Source organism: Sarcophilus harrisii, chromosome 1 (assembly GCF_902635505.1).
Source record: "Sarcophilus harrisii chromosome 1, mSarHar1.11, whole genome shotgun sequence".
NCBI lineage: Eukaryota > Metazoa > Chordata > Mammalia > Dasyuromorphia > Dasyuridae > Sarcophilus > Sarcophilus harrisii.
In genome coordinates this window covers 230,871,944-230,891,702 of record NC_045426.1, presented here as the reverse complement: position 1 = coordinate 230,891,702, position 19,759 = coordinate 230,871,944, and the positions used below count along the sequence as shown (strand labels likewise).

The window sequence follows — 19,759 nt, the reverse complement described above, 5'->3', positions numbered from 1 at the left end:
GACTTCGTGAGGATTCAATCCAGGTTTTCCCTAATTCCAGGTTTTGTTGACTAGATGTGCTGCCTTTCAGCTTTATGCACCTTCTATGCTAATGGGTGAACTGATCTCAATCACTGATTGAGAAAATACTTGATGATATTAATTCAGTAAGGTTTAAGAAATGAGTATTAATATGCTTTCAGTTCATTAAATGATGTATTTACAATAATATTTACTTATATTTGAAATATAGTAATACATAATATATATGTATTACTATATATGTAATGCTATGTATAGCACAGAGCCTTACATGTAGTAAGCACTTAAATATGTTTATTAGGTAGAATCAAATATGCAAGAGATACTTTATTTAATCTAAGTTATGCTCCCATATTTATTAGATTGAATCATTTAATGCAATAAAAGCTAGGTGTCCTCAGCTCACAGCCATCTACCCTAGAAGAGCCTCCAAGTTGCCAGAAAATCTTCTATTTTCTATTCCTTTCCTCTCCATCCCCCTTTTCCTAATACTTAGTATAGGCCTTTGCAAGCAATTAGAGATCATTGTTGTTCATTTTCTTACAAAGTATAGGAATGATCGGTATGATGCTAGTGGCTAAGCATGCCATTGTCCCTATTTGAAATTGCTCCCTGCTACTTGGCCAAAATGTTGTTGGTCATTATCTAAAACAGGCAACCCAACATGAAGTTCTTCTGTAGTCTTATGTGGTTCCAACTGCTATAAACTCATAGCCTGTACAATAACTCCCAACTATACAATAGTTATACAATGTCCTAATTGCTACAAGCTCATAATAGCCTGTACAATAAGAAAATGTTATTAATTCTCTGAGTGCATGAGTTGTAGCCCTTCAGTACCTCCTATTTTACACTGGGGCTTTAGTGAAGTGGCATCAACTAATCAGGTTTACCCTTTTCAAATCACAGAGAAAAACATTTATTAAGTACCTACAGTGTGCTAAGCTTGGACTTACAAATGCAAGCAAACTAGTCCCTGTTTAACTCTCCTAGGTTGGAATTCTTAATCTAGGGTTTATGAACTTTAAAAAATATATTTTGAAAATTATTTTTGGCATAATCGGTTTTCTTTTAATCCTATGTATTTTGTTCCTTTAAAAAAAAAAAAATCTGTGAAAAAGGTACACAGGCTTCCTCAAACTGCTGAAGGGGTCAGTGACACACACACAAAAGTGAAAAATCCCTATACTAGGGGAATGTTCACAAATAATTAATTAATTAAAGGATATATACACCAAAAACAATACACACTGATGGATAATGGGACTAACCCCAAAGAATGAAAAAAGAGTCTTTTGAAGGAAGTGACACTAAACTGAGCCTAGAAGTGATCTAGGAGTTCAGTAGGTGGAGGTGAAGAGGGAGACCACTCCAGGTGTGGGAATAACCTTTACAGGTTGGTGGTGGGAGATAGGATATCATGTATGGAGCACAAGATGGAGGCCAATTTGACTGGAGTATAAAGTTTGAGAGTAGAAATAATATGTAATCAGCCTGGGTAGAATTAGACGGAAGCCTGGAGAGGATTAGGCTGGCTTAGGTATTTATGAGAGTAGGAAATGGTGGCCAGGAAACAGCTTTGGTCTAGATAGTCTTTAACCTAAAATCACAGGGGATTCTGTGGGGAGCCATAGGATAATATAGGACCATGTCTTTTCTAGGTGTAATGGTGATGTCAACTTGATATGATAACAAGAAAAATAATAAATTATCACCTTCAAGGCATTTGACAAGATAAGATGCCAGCATTGGTTGCCAAGCTTAGCTGGTGTCCTTTTGGGATGACTAGCTGAGGCAAAGCTCGTCTTCCGGTCTTCTAGGCATAGAGGGTCTCAGGTGAGGTTTTAATACCCTTTAGTCCACACGGGGGCAGCTGTGTCCCAGGATGAATCCCAGAATTGAGAGGATTCACTTCCCCTAACTGAGGGGCAGGCTCTCAGCAATACACCAGTCTTGTTGGTGAGGGGCAGGACAATACTTGGCAAGATATTGCTACTTTTTAGTCCTTGGTATCCAATCAGCTGGGTGATTGGATATTTAAGTAAAGTTTCAAGTGCATTACCCTAGTATAGGGAACACTAAATTGGGTTGAATGATAACTGACTAGTAGAAGATCAGACACTAGTGTGATTCTATTAAGAATTTGACAAATCAGGGCAGCTGGGTGATGCAGTGGATAGAACACCAGCTCTAAAGTCAGGAGGACCTGAGTTCAAATCTGGCCTCATACACTTAACACTTCTTACCTGTGTGACTCTGGGCAAGTCACTTAACTCCAATTGCTTCAGGGAAAAAAAAAAAGAATTTGAAAAATCTACACATTTTGGAAATGCAGTAGGTGGGATCACATCTCCAAAGAACAGCCAGGTATCTGCTCAAGGCAACACAGATGGGAAGTGTCAGGTTCTGTGAATCCAAATTCGCCACCTGGTATGGGAAATTATTTGAGTGTTAGATTTCTGAAGTACTATTAAGCAATCCAAAAGCATTTGTAAATCACCTAATAAAGACTAGGCAAAGCTTTAAGCACTGAAGATTCAAAGAAAAGTGAAACAACTAGTTCCTTGAGAAACTAATATTTAATGGGGGGGAGGGGGGAAATAGCACAGATATATCTGAGCATATAGAAAACATATAATAATAACTTGGGAAGGAGTCTCGGGCATTCTGAGAAGTAAAGGAATGGAGGGAGAACATTCCAGATTTGGGAGGCAAATAACAGACATAGATCATGAGGTATCATGTGAGCAAGAGCCAGGAAACTAATGTGACAGCAGTTAAGGTCATGAGGAGAGTAAACCAGAAGATTAAAAGGGAATTTAGTAACTTCATTTAACACTCTCCCCAATAACAAATTAAACATCATGATTCCTTCTTTGAAGTAGTAAAGGTGGGAATAGATGATTTCCTGAATCTCTCCTGCCTTCTACGATATATGAAGATTATTTATTTTGATTTCAAATATATTCATTTGTAAAACAGACAAACTTTTGGAACAATACTGTTTCTAAATTCCTGTTCTTAGAAGGTAGAAGCTTATTTAAGAACATTTATGGTTCTGGGAATGGTGACATATGCCTCTGCTATTTGACATTGGGAAGCCTGAGGCTGGTGGAAGGCTTAGGCTGAGGGTGATTTGAGCTGCCAGAAGTCCAGAGCTTATTGACTATCTATACTAAGTCCAGTATGGAGAAAAGTGCCAAAAGCTACTCAAAAGGGATCCAATTAGTCCAATTTGGGAAAGGAGCAGATTACAATATCCTTGCTAATAAGTAAGGGAATAGAGCCTGTAAATGGCCACTATACTTCCTATCTGAGTAAGATAGGGAGAAAGACACAGTCTCAAAAAAAAAAAAAAAATTGGTGGCTGAAATGAAAAAACATGGTGCAATAGAAAGAAGCCTGGGATTAGAATATGAGCAGAGATATAAATTCAAATCCTGCTTCTGACACTTCTAGCTTCTAAGCTGACACTTACATTTACTTTTCCAACCTTTACAATGAGGTGAAATCTCAAAGAAACTAAGTGGGAAATGACTGAATAAACTATGAATGTAATGGAATATTACTTTGCAGTAAGGAATGACAAATATGAAGAATTCAGAGGAAAATGGAAAGATTTGTGTAGAGTGATGCAGAATGAAGAGAGGAGATCCAAAAGAACAACAGGCACAATGACCACAACAGTGTATATAAGGTCAGCCCTGTAAGACAACAGAAATAGGGGTCAAATATAATAGACAGTGTTTTGTTTTGATTTGGCGTTAAAAATATATATATTTTGTTTCCCAGTTACATGTAATAATTCTTAATATTCATTTTCTTAAGATTTTGAATTCCAAATTCTCCCCCTTCCTTTTCTCCCCCCCTTTGAGAAGACAATTTTTTATAGATTATACATGTGTAGTCATGCAAAATATTTCCATGTTAGCCATGTTGCAAAAGAAAATAGAGAGACTATTTTTAAAAAACAAGAAAAATAAAGTTTTTAAAAGTATACATCAGCCTGCATTCAGATTCCATTAATTCTTCTTCTGGAGGTGGATAGCATCTTTCATTACAAGTCTTTTATAATTAGCTTGGATCATTGTATTGCTGAGAATGACTAAGTCATTTTCACAGTTGATCATCATACAGTATTGCTGTTACTATATCCAATGCTCTCTTGATTCTGCTCACTTCACTTTGCATCAGTTCATGTCAGTCTTTCCAGATTTTTCTGAAATTATCCTGCTTGTCATTTTTTATAGTATAGTAGTATTCCATTACAATTATATACCACAACTGCCATTCCCTATTGATGGACATCCCCCTCAATTTCCAGTTCTTTGCCACCACAAAAAGATCTGCCATAAATATTCTTATATTTGTAGGTCCTTTACCTTTTAAAAAAAATCTCTTTGGGACACAGATCTTGTAGTGGTATTCCTGGATCAAATGATATGTAGTTTTATAGTCCTTTGGGCATAGTATGAACAAGTATTTTTACCAAACTATTAAAGTTAGAACATGCAACCTTTTTGTTAATTTATTTATTAATACAACACAAGTACAAATTGACATGCATTATCCTTCACAATCATGGTGAAGGATATTCTTCATGGAGATCAATTAAACAGACAGATTTTATTTGCTAAGTACTTAACTATATTCCAACCACTGTCTTAAGTACTAGATACAAAGAATTAAAAAAAAAAAAAGCTTCTCAAGGAGCTTACATTTAAATGTGGAGAAAACACACATATATATGTATGTACATCTATAACATCTATATGTACATATACATACATTTACATAAAAGATACAAAAAAGATATAAGTGGACAATATATTCCACAATAAATTCAAAATCGATATGCAACCTAAATATAAAAGGTTCTGTAACAAAAAAATTAGAAGAGAACAAGTTTAGGTATCTTTTGCAAGTATGACTAGGAAAAGAATTCTTAATCAAACTAGGGGCTGAGCAGATAACAAAAGATAAAACATAATTTTGATACAAAAAATAGAAAAATTTTTGCTTTTCAGCAAAGTCAAAGACTTCAAAGGATATGAACAAATACATTTCAGAAAATTATGAATTATTAACAACTTAATGAAAAATTAAACCAAAACATTATTAAGAGAAATATAAATTCTTTTAAAAGTTTACGACTTCATTTACACCCAGCAAATTAATAAATATGATAAGAGAAGGAATCAGTCAATGTTGGAGGGGTTGTGGAAAGATGATTGCTCCAATGTATGTTGTTGGAGCTGTAAATTGGTTGGCTCTGGAAAGCAATTTGGCATTATGCTAAGAAAGTAATTAGGGTATCTTTGACTCCAAGATCTTGGTACTAGAAATATACCCCAAGGAGGTAAAAATAGAAAGGTTCTACACCTTACTACTATACATTGATACATATGTATCAATAGTAGCACTTTCTGTGGTAAGCCAAGAACTGGAGGAAAAGTAGATGGTCTTTGACTATAGAGTAAATAAACAAATTGTAGCACGAGTGTAGAAGAATATCATTGCTCTCTAAGAATATGAAAAATTCAGACAAGCTAAAAAACATAAACACAAGCAAGTAAGCAGAATCAGGAAAATAGACATGATAGCTACGATGATGCAAATAGGAACATTTTGTGGTTCAATAAATTCCCCTTTGGTGTCCACCTTTCATCCAACTCTCATCTCTGACTTCAAAAAGCTATAGCATGTACAGTGACCTCACCTTAGTAAAATAGTCTGGGCAGAAGAGTTAAACTAAGTTTAGAGTTACCAACAAGGGGGGATGTCTACCCCAAGCATGTGAAGACTTCCCCTGGTGACATGGGCAGATGAGAACAAATTTGTGGTATGAAGACAGCTGAAGCAGGTGGAGCACTTTGGGTTGAGCACTTAGATGCTAAAGTCATCTACTGCATCCCAGGCTATCACCAGTTATCCTGATTTTTGTCTTGCTATTGGACTTTAGTGATTCTGGAAGCGAAAGTGATCTTGACAGCATTTGTGCAACTCTGCCTCACTTAAGTCCAATTCATGTTCAAGTCATGTCCAAATCATGTGCAATGGTCCTCTTCAAAGTGAAAGATGACAAGGTAAATGGAGATTAAATGACTTCCCAGGATCACTAGCTAATAAATGTCTGAGACCATATTTGAACTCACTAACGAGTCTTCCTGAGGTCTGGTACTCCAACTACTGCACCATCTAGCTGCCTCAATCAGAATGATGTATGTAGATTCTAGTAGCTTGAAGAAACTCCTCAAAATACAACTCTTATGCCCCAAAGTGTCCTGGGGTGACCCTGACGCATATTCAAATGTTATGGCAGCAGAGAAGAACTCTGCTAAGTTATAGCCTGCTGGCAAGACTTCAAATATGGTCTTGGCATCAAAGCATGTTGACTTTTTGAGAATCAGCATAGTTAAATATAGAGATGCTCATCAAAAATAGACTGTTATCACTTGATGATGTTTCTTCCCTGGCAATCTATGAAGCAAAGCAATTGTTAAGATGTGCCTATTGTCTCAAAACAAAATATATAAATAAATTTTAGGAAGAAAAGGAAAAGTAGAAGATATGTTAAGCAAATTACTTTCTTTCCTGAAGTCTTGGAAGGCAGTATTTTTTTTTTTTTAAGTAGCAAAGTATTCAATAGCAAACTGGGCAGTGGTAGCCACTAAGTAGCTACATAGCTCTCACTTCTTTTTCTGGAAAATGTGGTAATCTGACATGTTATGTTGCTGAGTATTGAACCCAGCAGTGTAGGCTAGTGCATAACCAACAACTTTTGCCACACTAATGGAGGCAGGGAAAAGAGGACTGGATTTGATTCCCAGGTCTGCTACTTACTGCCTGTACTTTAGGCCACTGTGTACTTTAGACACTTGTACTTAACCTCACTGTGCCTCAGTTCTTCATCTACAAAATGCAATATTTATAACTACATGGTCTCACCTTCCAATAATAGATCTATGATCGTATGATTAGATGACCTTTAACATCTCCCTAATCTTTTATCCTAATATTTTAATTGCAAGGAGTGAAATTCACAGAACACTATGATTTCTGTAAAGCAGTCTGGAAAAATGTGTTGTCAGAAAAAAAATGCTAGAAAGAGAAATTTCACTCAAAATAACTATAAAATGCTTGATATAACTGAGGATTAATTAACCTATTTATATTTAAGACATAAAATTCAACTATAAAACATTATTTTTAGAAAAAATATAAATAATGTTGAGAGATTTTTTATTCATGATTTGACTTCACAAATATAAAAATGAGCCCTCACTCCCAGCTTAGTGGGTGGCCCCTGTGTCATCTTAATGAAACTACATTGAAAACAGTTAGACAAAATAAGTACACATGGATAGAGTACCATCTGCATTATCGGAGGGAACACCTACACTGATGACATCACAAATCTATTTGAGTCTGTTACCTAAATCAAGGTGTAGACTAAATAATAACAAAATTCATTTGGAGAAACCAGAAAGTTTTGAATCTTCAGGAAAATAATGAAAAGGGGGAAGAAGCAGAAATGAAGAGGATATAAAACAAATCTTAGACTGTATTTCTGAGCCCAGCTAGGTGACACAGTAGAACAAAGTGCTGGGCCTAGTCTCAGGGCCTTATCTTCCTGATCAGGTTCAAAAAGAGCTTCAGATATTTACTAGCTTTTTGTCACTGGACAAGCCCTATTTGCCTCAGTCTTTTCACATGTAAAATGAGCTGGAAAAGAAAAGGGCAAAGCACGCTATTATCTTTGCCAAGAAAACCCTAAATGTGGTCACAAAGAGGCAGACATGACTGAAACAGCTCAACAACAACTATGTTCTAGGTAGATAGAAACTTAAATATAAAAGATCATGTAAAAACCTAGAAGACACTGGGACGAAGGACCCTTTTTACCAAGCTGGAAAATGTAATGGGAACATGTAAGGAAAATCTAAGATCTTTTGCAGAAACAAAATCTATACAGCTAGGATAAATGAAGCTATCAATTGGGGGAAATGTTTAATCAAATATATCTGATAAAACTTAATATCCAAGATAGAGAGGGAACTGATAAGCCTAATCCTCTCATTTTACAAATGAGAAAAAAATCCCTAGATTCTTAACTCTAAAACTGGGCACTTTGCCCTCCATCACACTTCTTTTGGAAGGATCAATGAATTACTTATTAGATTCATTTTTTTTTAGGTGTAATCTCTAATTTGGAAATGTCCCTGAGCAATAAGTAGCCATATAATCCCAGAGAGAACTATTTATCACTGTAACAAAATTCCCTCTTTCTTTTCCAGAAGCATCTCCAGGAGTGACAAAAGTGAGGATCATTGAAAAGGAGCCTGCTGAGCGCCATATGATTGCTTCATGGGAACTAGTTGGTATCTGCTACTTCAAGATTATTACCTCCCCCTCCCAAAAAGAGAATAACTTCATAGAGAAAAAGGCAATCAGTGATCCAGAGTACACCCATGTCCCTCCCCATTAATTCACAGGGGAATTAAGTCTCACCCTGTAATAGGAATTTTCAAATTTCAGAGAGTTTTCTAGGAAAGTATCTTATCTTTGAAATTCCCTTCTGATCTATCCAGGTCTAGTTTGAGAATTGCTGTATTAGCATTTATCCAGGATTGTGTATCCAGGATTTATGATGACGATTGTACAGATGAAAAAAAATTTTTAGGAGATCACTCATACTCCTTTGTGGCCCCTGAGAGGATATTGTGGGGAGCACTGGTTTGAGGCTAGCCTTGTAAAAGGGTTGAATCTTATCTTCAGTGACTGGGAGAAACAGAATATATGTCTTAGAAATGCCTGCAGGCCCATGAAAACAGAAGAGTAGGGAGGGAAGTAATCTGAGCTGGCAAATCATTACTTCCTATCATTTTTCTTTAATTTCCCTCCCCCCTCCCCCATTCCTACCATCTAGCACCACACCAAGGAGTTATTACCCCTAAGGAATACTTGTTTGCCATACTACCTATACAAAATATCAATAGAATTTTATTCTACATACATAGAATATTATAATAGAGACCTTAAAGATTGTTTAGTCAATCCCTTCATTTTACTGATAAAGTGAAGCTCAGAAAAATTAAATTGTTTATGACTTGTTAAAGATCACACACAGTAAGGCCCAGAATTAGTAGACTAGAAATCTGAAGTTCTAACTATTAGACTCACTACTCTTCCTGCTCTGTCCAAATAAGCTGTCATTTTAGCTCTAAGCACTTGTTAAACAGCTCCTTTGTATTACATTCTAGCAGAGGCATGAAGTTTAACTAATGCAGAAAATATTCACAAGTGTCTACTATTTATAAGACATGATGCTGGGGGAGAAGTGAAGAAGTAGGGGCTGGAACTACAAGGACAAAATAATTTTTGCCCCTAAGAGTTTACATTCTATTGAACAGATAAATAAGAAGCAATCAATGCCCTTGTGCACTTATATTAGAATAAGTGACAAAAATAAACAAAAATAATTAGTAATGCATTATTAGTACATTAGAAATGTACTGATCTAAATTTTTTTTCCCAATTAACAAGCATTTTGTTTTTCCCCCTAAGGAAAGAAAGAAAGAAAAAACCCCTTATAAAACCATATACATAGTCAAACAAAGCAAATTATGTGAGAGGTATGACATCCTTAGCAAAAAAGATATCATAGAAAAAATGGAACTAGAATTGGGCTTTAAAGAATAAATATTAATTCAATAAGTGAAAGATCACAAAGTGATCAACAAAGTGGAAGAACATTTTAGACAAAAGAAATATGCAAAACCAAAGAATAGAGGCCAGAATGCATAGTCTGTGTTTGGGGCCCAAAAGATGGTCTACTTTGGCTGGAGCAGAGTGTAGAGAAGTAAGAAATCTGGAAGAATAGATTACCAGCAGCTTTGGTGCTACTGCAATAGTCCAGGGCCATTGTAGGGCATTAAGATCAGAGAGGAGGCTGTGTTTAAAAAAAAAAAAAGTAGCTTGGTTAATGACTGAATAGGAAAAGGGAGAGGTGATATCAGAGTTTCAAACAAGTTGCCCAGTGATGCCTCTGACAGTATTAGAAAATTAATAGAAACAGAAAGGAGCTGGTTTAAGGGGAAGGATAACAAGAAAACCAAGAAGTTTAAAGTGCCAATGGGAATGTCCACTTGGGGCCTCAGTCTGGAGCTTAGGGGAGAGTACTGGACTAAGAAAATAGATAATAGTAATGATTATAATAGTAATAGCTTATTGATAAAGTACTTTCAATATTACGGAGTGCTATACAATAACCCTGTGAATTAGGAATTATTATCATACTAGATGGTATGGTGGATAGAATATCAACACTGGAATCAAGAGAACCTTAGTTCAAGTTGGACCTCAGACACTTAACAGTTAATAGCTGTATGACCCTGGGCAAATAACTTAACTTCGTTTGCCTTGGGGGGAAAAAAAAGACATGAATTGGAAGAATTATTATTATTGCCATTTTGAAAATGAGACAACTGAAGCTCAAAGAAGTTTGATGATTTGCCCAGCGTCATATAGCTAATAAGTTTCTGAGGCTAGATTTGAACTCATATCTTCCTGATTTTAATTAAAAGTAACCTAAGCAAATATATTTCTAAAATACTCCCTTCACTACTCACCTTTCCAGGCTATTGTGAGGAGTAAATTAGTGAGATAACATCTGCATGTAAGTATTTTATTTATAACTTTAAGGAATTATAGAATGTGAGCCATTCCCTATCATGACTTATAAAGTAGAACAATCTCCGTCAATATGAAGACTCTTTCTTTAGTAGCCACTAATAAAGCCAAGCAGAGGAGTCCTTTCTCCAAGCAAGCATCTCCTGTGCCCATTTTTCAAGTAGACAAGATCTCTGATGATACAATCCCAGAAATATCTTAATTCTGCTTCTGTCTCTCACTGTCTTTCTTTGGTCCTGGATTATTACCATCGGCCAGAACTGAATCAAGCCGGTCTCAGTTCAGTTTCAGAATTGGAATGTCCAGGTTCAGTGTTGACTGACAAACCTTTGACAAACTTGCACTTAAGGAACAACCATTATCTCATATCTAGAAGATTCAGCAAGAGGTTTAATCTTGCACTTACTTACATTCTGGTACTTTTATTTCTTAGTGTCCTCCCCATCAGAAGTAGCCCTCAAAAGGAACGCAACAAAGAACTCCATCTTCTGTTGATACCAGCAACTGAAATCCTTTAATGTTGGATTGGAAGAATTAGTTAAGACATATGGCTGAACTTAAGATGCATCCCATGTTTCTTATCTGCTTTCCTTTATGGATTTATTTATCTTTGTTAAATGTCTGTTAATTCCCTGCCTTGTGCTTTCTAATCACTTCCAGTACAGACTTAATATGTTTAAAATAGTTTAAGCACTTTGGTTATTAACATTCTAAATTTTTTTTTTTTTAAATCTTATCATTTCTCTAGTGGTGTAGTTCCCTGGAATGACTCAGAAACATGGAACTGAAATTATTGGCATTGTCTGTTTTTACTATACATGTCAGGCCTTATGTAGAGCCTGTTTCTTATCATTTAGCTATTCCTCTTTCATCATGTCCTATTTAGTTTCCTTTGCATTTAATTCTTTTTTGAGTTTTTTTTTTCTCTATCCCCTCCAGATGAGTGAAACCATGAGAAGAGCTGATTAATTCTCTCTAACTGGTGCTAAAGGCCTGAGCTTGTAAACCAGAAGGAGTTTTCTATGAGAGAAGAGAGAAAATCAGTCATTTTTTCAACTATGTCATTGTTACTCTCTCCTTTATAAGCTATTTCACATCCATTCATCCATCCATCCATTCCTCAAATACTTATTAAGAGCTTCCTATGCACAAGTGTTAGAAGGTGCTGTGTGAAGTGCTAAGGTTAATTGGGGAAGGGGGAGATATGGAGAACACATAAGATGAATATATTGCAGTCTCTGTCCACAAGGAACTTACAGTCTAATACTGGGAATGAGAAGTCTAATACTGGGAACAAGAAAAATACACTAACTACTGATTAGAATTACAATTAGAATACAAAAAGTGCTTAAGAAAAATATGAAGTATTAGGAGTTCAAATGATGAAAAGCTACCCCTGACCAGAGATGGGAAAATTACAGAGTAGAAATTGCATATTTGGAATGATATAGAGGAATTGGAAGGATTAAAAAAAACAAGGCCTAGGAAATTGAGAAAGATTTACCAATTTCTGATATGCTTCTTACTTAGCATATTATATCTTCTATCAAGATTAAGATAGGAAGTGGCACTTTAGTTCTGACTGCCTTGCTCCACAATAAGAATTTTTTTATTATTATAGCTTTTTATTGACAGAACATATACATGGGTAATTTTTCAACATTGTCCCTTGCAATCACTTCTGTTTCAACTTTTCCCTTTCTTCCCTCCATCCCCTCTCCTGAGTGGCAGGCAGTCTCATACATGTTAAAATTGTTAAAACATGTTTTAAATACAATATATGTGTACATATTTGTACAGTTCTTTTGTTACACAAGAAAAATCAGATTCAGAAAGGTAAAAATAACCTGGGAAGAAAAACAAAAATGCAAGCAGTCCACATTTATTTCCCAGTGTTCCTTCTCTGGGTGTAGCTGGTTCTGTTCATCATTGATCATTTGGAACTGAATTGGATCTTCTCATTGCCAAAGATATCCACTTCCATCAGAATGCATCCTTATATGGTATTGTTGTTGAAGTGTATAATGATCTCCTGGTTCTGCTCATTTCACTCAGCATCAGTTCATGTAAGTCTCTCCAAGCCTTTCTGTATTCATCCTGCTGGTCATGTCTTACAGAACAAATATCATTGTTACATTCATATACCACAATGTACTCAACCATTCTCCAAATGATGGGCATCCATTCAATTTCCAGTTTCTAGCCACTACGAAAAGGGCTGCCACAAACATTTTTCCACAATAAAAATTTGAAGGACATAGTAAGAAGAAATGTTTTAGGGAAGAAAATGCCTTCTAAATATCCTTGGGTATTCAGCCAAGAGTTTTCCAGAACTGAGCCTAGATGAAGTCATAAATTTCATTGTCCATTAACTAACATGGAACCAAGTCCATGATAGTTGGGAGTTTATTTTCGAAAATACCCTTTGGAGTAATTTGAGCAATGATCAATTGGTGCCTGGGTTTAGGAGATAGGAAGTGGTAAACAACATTCCCTGTTGCTCACTCATCTTCTAGTTTGAGACACAGACTTATCCTTTACTTACCCCATCCTCATGCTTTCCTGTTTTGTGATTACAGAAAAATGACTGTGTAATGCCAGAGGATTTGAAGAACTTTTACCTGATGACAAATGGTTTTCATATGGTGTGGAGTGTGAAACTTGATGGTAAGTTGGCCTCTTGTCCATTGTCACTTGCCTTGGCTACACTGTGCCCCCCTCTGAAATGTCTCATAGCAGAAATGTACTTTCCCTGAAACTAATCAGTGTTTAACTTGAGCCTCCCTCTCCTTGCACAGAAATTGCAGCATTGATTTTGGTGGTTTCTGACCTTATTTGGAATAAGTCACAAGATAGAACTACCCAGAAAAGTCGAAAGATTTTTTTTTCAATAATAATTCAAAATTTCAAGATTTTCCCACCAAGTCTTACTATACTACCTCACTAAAAGTTGAAGGTGACCCTGGGTTTTTTTTAAAGGCCTGTAAGTTCTGGATAAGTTCTACCATGTTGAACACATATAGAATGCAGATCTGTCAACAGACCAAATCTGGTTTCAGAAGATGAACCTAGCTAAGTTTGAAGGGAATTATCACCAGTGGGCTGGCTATTTGGTGTTGAATTTTTGTCCATGGCTGCCTATAAAACAAAGAAAAATATAAAATGGCACCCAGTCTTGTGGGCCCCTTTTTGCTTCTATAGTAACTGTGTCAGTGGTGAGGAAGAAGGCAGAAGGTACTAAGAATGATAACATTTTAATTTGACTATTAGTACTCCAAATGTGAGATTATTGCTGAAGGGACAAATTGCTGAAGCAGCTAAATCCTATAATCTTAACATTCCTACTATAAATGAAACCAGAAGAAAGAAGGAAATTGCATCCAAATGGAAGGATGGCTCTTACATCCATAAAGAAAGGATTTGAAAAAATAAATTTCCCAAGAAATATAATTTTACAGGATATTGGATTATCCCATATTATAACACTAATTATAAATATTTTTAGGGAAACAACCTACCATTAAAATAATTGGATTTTCTATCCTAAAATCTTTTGCTAATAATGAAGAGATAGAAATTCTTTGAAGAAGTTGATAAAACTCTTCAAATTAAATCAACATATATTTTGATACTTCGTGACTTCAGTACAGAGAAGGAAAAGATTAGTTTAGGGAAAAACATGGGGAAGCAGAGTACAGGAGGAAGGATTGAGAGATGCCAAAGGTCTCACACAAAATCGAGTATCAAGATCATTTTCTTTGAGAAACAAATTGGTTGGCACTAGACATGGTGAGAAACAAATAACATTGCAAAAACGAAATGGATTGTATCATAAAAAGACAACATTTTTTACTAATCTGGCAATTATCTCTAAATCAGCTGTCTCTGTAAAATCAGACCACAGACTGATTATCAGAATTAAGATCAGAAATATTTATGGAGAAAAAAAGCAAGAAAAAATAATCATAATGATAAAATGGCACAATAAAGAACATAAAAGCCCAGAAAGTAGCTTAATGCACAAATATCTGACTTACTTGCCAAACAGAAAGATAACTAACAAAGGCAACACTAAATTAAAATATAAACTTTTTGTAAAATCTTACCAAAAAAAAGATGATGAACAATTATTAGCAGTATTGTTTTGTAAAACAGGAAAACAATTGAAAGGCAAAAATCAGTTTTAAAAAGTTTGGTAAGATGTCCAACTAAGCAGTCATTCCAATAGCATTGGGAACATAAACAAAAGAAAATGAACAGTATTTATAAAAATTATGATTACAAATTTCTCTATCAAGGACAATGGAATTTGCACAATTGGACTGTAATGTCACAGTCTTGGACATGGATATAGGAGCAGAAGAAATGGTCCTTAAAAGAACAAAGATCAAAAAAAACAAAAAAAACCCAGCAAGATTGTACCAAGTGCATCTAGAAGAGATCTATGCAAAAGACAAAATTATTGTGAAGTCTTTGAGGTATCAAATATGCAAGTTATCTAAAGAAAGAGAAGATGCCAAAGACGGGGGGGGGGGGGGGGGGGGGGGGGGGGGGGGAGGGGAGGGGAATCTAAAACTATACTAAAAAACTATCCTATTTCTGCCTACCAATATGCCTACTTTCCCTTCTATGTAAAATCTTAATGAAAGTCATCTATATGCAAATCAAGAGCACTCTCAATGAAGGCCTTAGCAGGGAACAAAAGTGACTTTTTTTCAAGTAATACTGAACAATTGACTGAAAAATTTAAAGAATATAAAATCCCACTGTATTGTTGGTTTCTAGGGTATGAAAAGGTATTTGATTTGGTAAAGTCAGCCAATAAGTATTTATTAGACTCTTATTTAACAAGATGTCCCTCATCTGTACAGCAAATTCACTGAAGATTTATTGAAATCTATAACATCAGATGATGAACGTCAAGTAAGGCATAAAATAGGAACTGTATGTAAACCTAAGATATGCCTCTTGTGAACATCTGGAAAAGATCCAGCATAATTCAAATTGAAAAAGGATTCCATGTAGTTAGTGTGGTATTCCAGATGCTCTTGCTTCCATCTGCTCCTTGGAGATGACTTTGTAGTGATCACATCAAAGCCAAAGACATTGCAGTATCTTCTGGAAAAGGTCTCTAATCAGTCAAAGGAATTAGGCATTATCAAAAAAAAAAAAAAAAAAAAAAAAAAAAACAGTGGATGAAGATTATCCGTTATCCAAATTACAGTAGGCTTATAAATGGAAAACTTACAGAACTTTTCCATTGATATATTTATCTGAGATGGACAAGTTGAGCCCAGAGTTGAATAGGAAGAGAAGATTAGGCTACATTATTTTCAGGAAATTTTAAAGCTCCTTTGATGAACTCAAGCTTTACATGAAAATGTAGTTCCATCTTTTTGATACTAACATTTTACTAATATTGCTATATAACAGTGAAACATGGAATATAACAGGCTCTGAAAAATTAAAAAGTAATGTAGCACAGAGATCTGTGTGAATATGAGCAGTCTATCACATATAACCAATGAGGAACTTTAAGGAGGATGAAAGTAAAAGAAGTCATTAAAAAATTGTATGATAGGAAAAGATATTTATATGGTAAAAGATGAATGAGAAAGTGTTCATTTGTTAAGTATTTACCCTTAGCTAAGATCCAAATTTGGATGGCCTGAAGCCAACTGAGAGTACTTCAGTGATGGTGAACCATCTTATATGATTTCATGATGTACCACAACTACCCTCATAGTGTCAGAGGAAAGACATAAATAAAGTCAAGAAAACCTCTTGCATTGTGGAGTTGGTTCTCTATGATGAACTTCTAGAAAGATGTGAACAAAAGTATCACTGGGCAAATAGGCACAAATGTTGTGATCAGCATTGTTGGAGGAAACTTCCCTCTTCATGACATCTCAGATCTATTTGGGTTTCTAAGTTGGAAACATAAGAGGACTCTGCATGACAAGCTACAAGAGGGTGCTTGTCAGTCCTTGCAGTAGTCCTGCAGAAAAAACAAACAAACAAACAAAAAAAACAATTATTCAGGATGATGTTAAGACTCATTTTCAGTGACATCCAGTTATTTTTAATAGTATTCTATTTTTCCAAATACATGCAAAGATAGTTTTCACATTAACCTTTGCAGAATCTTGTGTTCCAAATTTTTCTCCCTCTCTCCCTCCTTCACTCTCCCCAAGACAGCAAGCAATCTGATATAAGTTAAACATTTGCAGTTCTTCTAAACATATTTTCATATTTGTCATGAATAGCCAGTTATTATGGGACTATGCTTCCTCCAGATTTCCTCTTGGTTTCCTAAGGCTTCTAAATCATTTTGTTTTCTTGACTCTTTACAGTAGAAATAATGTTTGTAAGTGTTTGAGTTTTATTACTCCGAATAAGAAGAAATAAAGCCAAACCATCTTCTTTTCAAAGGGTCCTGACTCAGGAAACTAGTGCCTAGTGGGCCTTCCTTTTTTAACTAGTTGGGTAGCCCTCAGTGCCTTTCTCTACTTCCTTATTGTTTATCCAGTGTAACTTAAATTTTTAAAAGATCTGAAATGTCACCCACATGAATACTCTTTTTTTTTTTTTTTTTTAATTTAATAGCCTTTTATTTACAGGATTTATACATGGGTAACTTTACAGCATTAACAATTGCCAAACCTCTTGTTCCAATTTTTCACCTCTTACCCCCCCCCCACCCCCTCCCCTAGATGGCAGGATGACCAGTAGATGTTAAATATATTAAAATATAACTTAGATACACAATAAGTATACATGACCAAAACATTATTTTGCTGTACAAAAAGAATCAGACTCTGAATTATTGTACAATTAGCTTGTGAAGGAAATCAAAAATGCAGGTGTGCATAAATATAGGGATTGGGAATTTAATGTAATGGTTTTTAGTCATCTCCCAGAGTTATTTTTCTGGGCATAGCTAGCTCAGTTCATTACTGCTCCATTAGAAATGATTTGGTTGATCTCGTTGCTGAGGATGGCCTGATCCATCAGAACTGGTCATCATCTAGTATTGTTGTTGAAGTATATAATGATCTCCTGGTCCTGCTCATTTCACTCAGCATCAGTCACATGAATACTCTTTACTAATGCAGATCAATCATAAGCCTTCCATGACACAGTAGACCATGTCATGCATTGTTATGGCCAAAAGAATGAACATATCATTGGTGCCCAAGCTTCAATTGACGGGCCTCTTCAAATTTAGCAAAGCTGGTCTTTGCACACCAATAGTCTATCACTAAGCCTGTTTTAGAACATTTTCAGCTTCACAGAAATGGCCTAGTGTGGCTCTGGAGAGTTCACTGTCACCTCCACACAGTAGGGAAACATGGAAATAGAATTTTAGTGAACTAAATTTAATGCAAGTATCTTCCTCCTCCTTCTCTAGTTATAGAGGTGGCAGAATGAAAGTTGAACTCTGAGAGTCTTTCAGAAAAAATCCAACAAGTGTATTAACCATAATTTTGTCTGCACCAGTTTCCCATACACAAACATTAAATTATGTTACAGTTACAGTTTTAAATCCTTCAAGTAAATTTGCCTCTCTGAAAAATTGTTTGCCTGGAGTTTCTTTTTGGAAGAAAATTCCCAGGGAATGCAATTAAAAAGATGCAGTCACATTTTTAAGATTTAACCAAGTTGCCAGCCTTCCCCAGTATATGATTGATCTCATATCAGATTCCCCTTTTTCACTACCAACATTTTCATGAGTTTTGTTTCACAACTCATGATATGTCCTCAATAGCAATACACTTTTAGTCTAATGAACTTGAGTGAAACAAGTCACTCTATTACAGATATGATGATTTTTTCAAGCTACAGATAAAAGGCAGCTTCCTGTTTTGTAGATGGCCGACTTGGGACTCAAGAAAATTCAGGTCCTAGAATATACAAAGTTAAGTTGCTTCTAAGGGGTCCCTGGCAACCAATGATTTGTAAATTACAGATGAATTGCTGATCTACTTCAGTGAAGGGAATTTTTACACTTAGAGTTTTCAATAATGCCAAAATCATAGTTTTGGACCAAAAATAAGCTACCTGTGAGACAATAACTCGAGGAATAATAGAGTTCTCTGGTTGGAAAAGTTCTTGGGGGCCATTTTGTCCAAACTCCTAATAACACAGATGACCTCAGAGGTCCAGGGATGGGGATTTGTTCAAAGTCAGAGAGATAGTAACTGATTAACCCAACATTTAGACCCTTCAACTCTAAATCCATGATCCTTTTTACTGGTTTTCAACTTCTTCACCATCATCCCAGTTTATCTCTGCATTCACCTCGTTTTATCAGGGTCCTTTTGAAAATATGATACCTACTACTGAAGATCTAGTCTGATCAGCATAGAGTAGAGTCAGGAGTGTGCTGATAAATGTTTAACAACAAGGTCTCCAGCTGGAGAGGGTAAGGAAGGAGACACATATGTACAATACACTTTTAAGTTTAATCTGCATTACTAAAATTTTGTCATTCTCTAAATTTTTGAAAATTAACAAAATAATAGATCAAGCTGTGATTTGTAGGGTTTGCAAGTTTCAAAAGTGAATACACTCACACTAAAATTTTAACTTTTGAGCCTGTACAAACGATGTGCTTCCTTTGTCCTGGGTATTTGACTTCTGTTAATGCAACCTGAGATGATGTTACTTTTTTTGGTTAGCCTTGTCATACTCTTGGCTCACTAAACTGATATCAAAGCCCATAGGTCTTTTTCATATAAAGTGCTCCTATGTACAAGGAGTTCAATTTTATCCTGCTTAGGTAGCAAATCTTATTGAGAACTCTTTTCTAAGTATTTTAATTAAGTTATCAGAATCCAGTCCCTTTCTGAACCATGTCTTTCTCTCTTCCCAGATCCCTGAAAAGTCTATTATGTCTGTTCCCCTTCCCTGCTTCTACACTATCCAAGCTGACCTATCTCTGACCTTTTCTGTCCCCTGAGAAAACAGTATATCATCTGATCTCTGCCCAGCCTCAGGGATATTTCTGAACAAGATACCCTTAGTATCCAAAGTAGATATAACT

The 19,759-nt window shown here is 35.6% G+C and overlaps 1 protein-coding gene across 2 annotated transcripts in view; it reads left to right on the top strand.

Annotated features, from left to right (window-relative positions):
* LOC100928951 (tubulin polyglutamylase complex subunit 2) overlaps positions 1 to 19,759 on the top strand; it is a 28,964-nt gene that overhangs the window by 2,242 nt on the left and 6,963 nt on the right. For both annotated transcript variants that reach the window (XM_023497268.2, XM_003761292.4), the window contains exons 2-3: positions 8,319 to 8,398; positions 13,293 to 13,380. In XM_023497268.2, the coding sequence (XP_023353036.1) occupies positions 8,319 to 8,398; positions 13,293 to 13,380 (168 nt within the window). The remainder of the gene's footprint in view (positions 1 to 8,318; positions 8,399 to 13,292; positions 13,381 to 19,759) is intronic.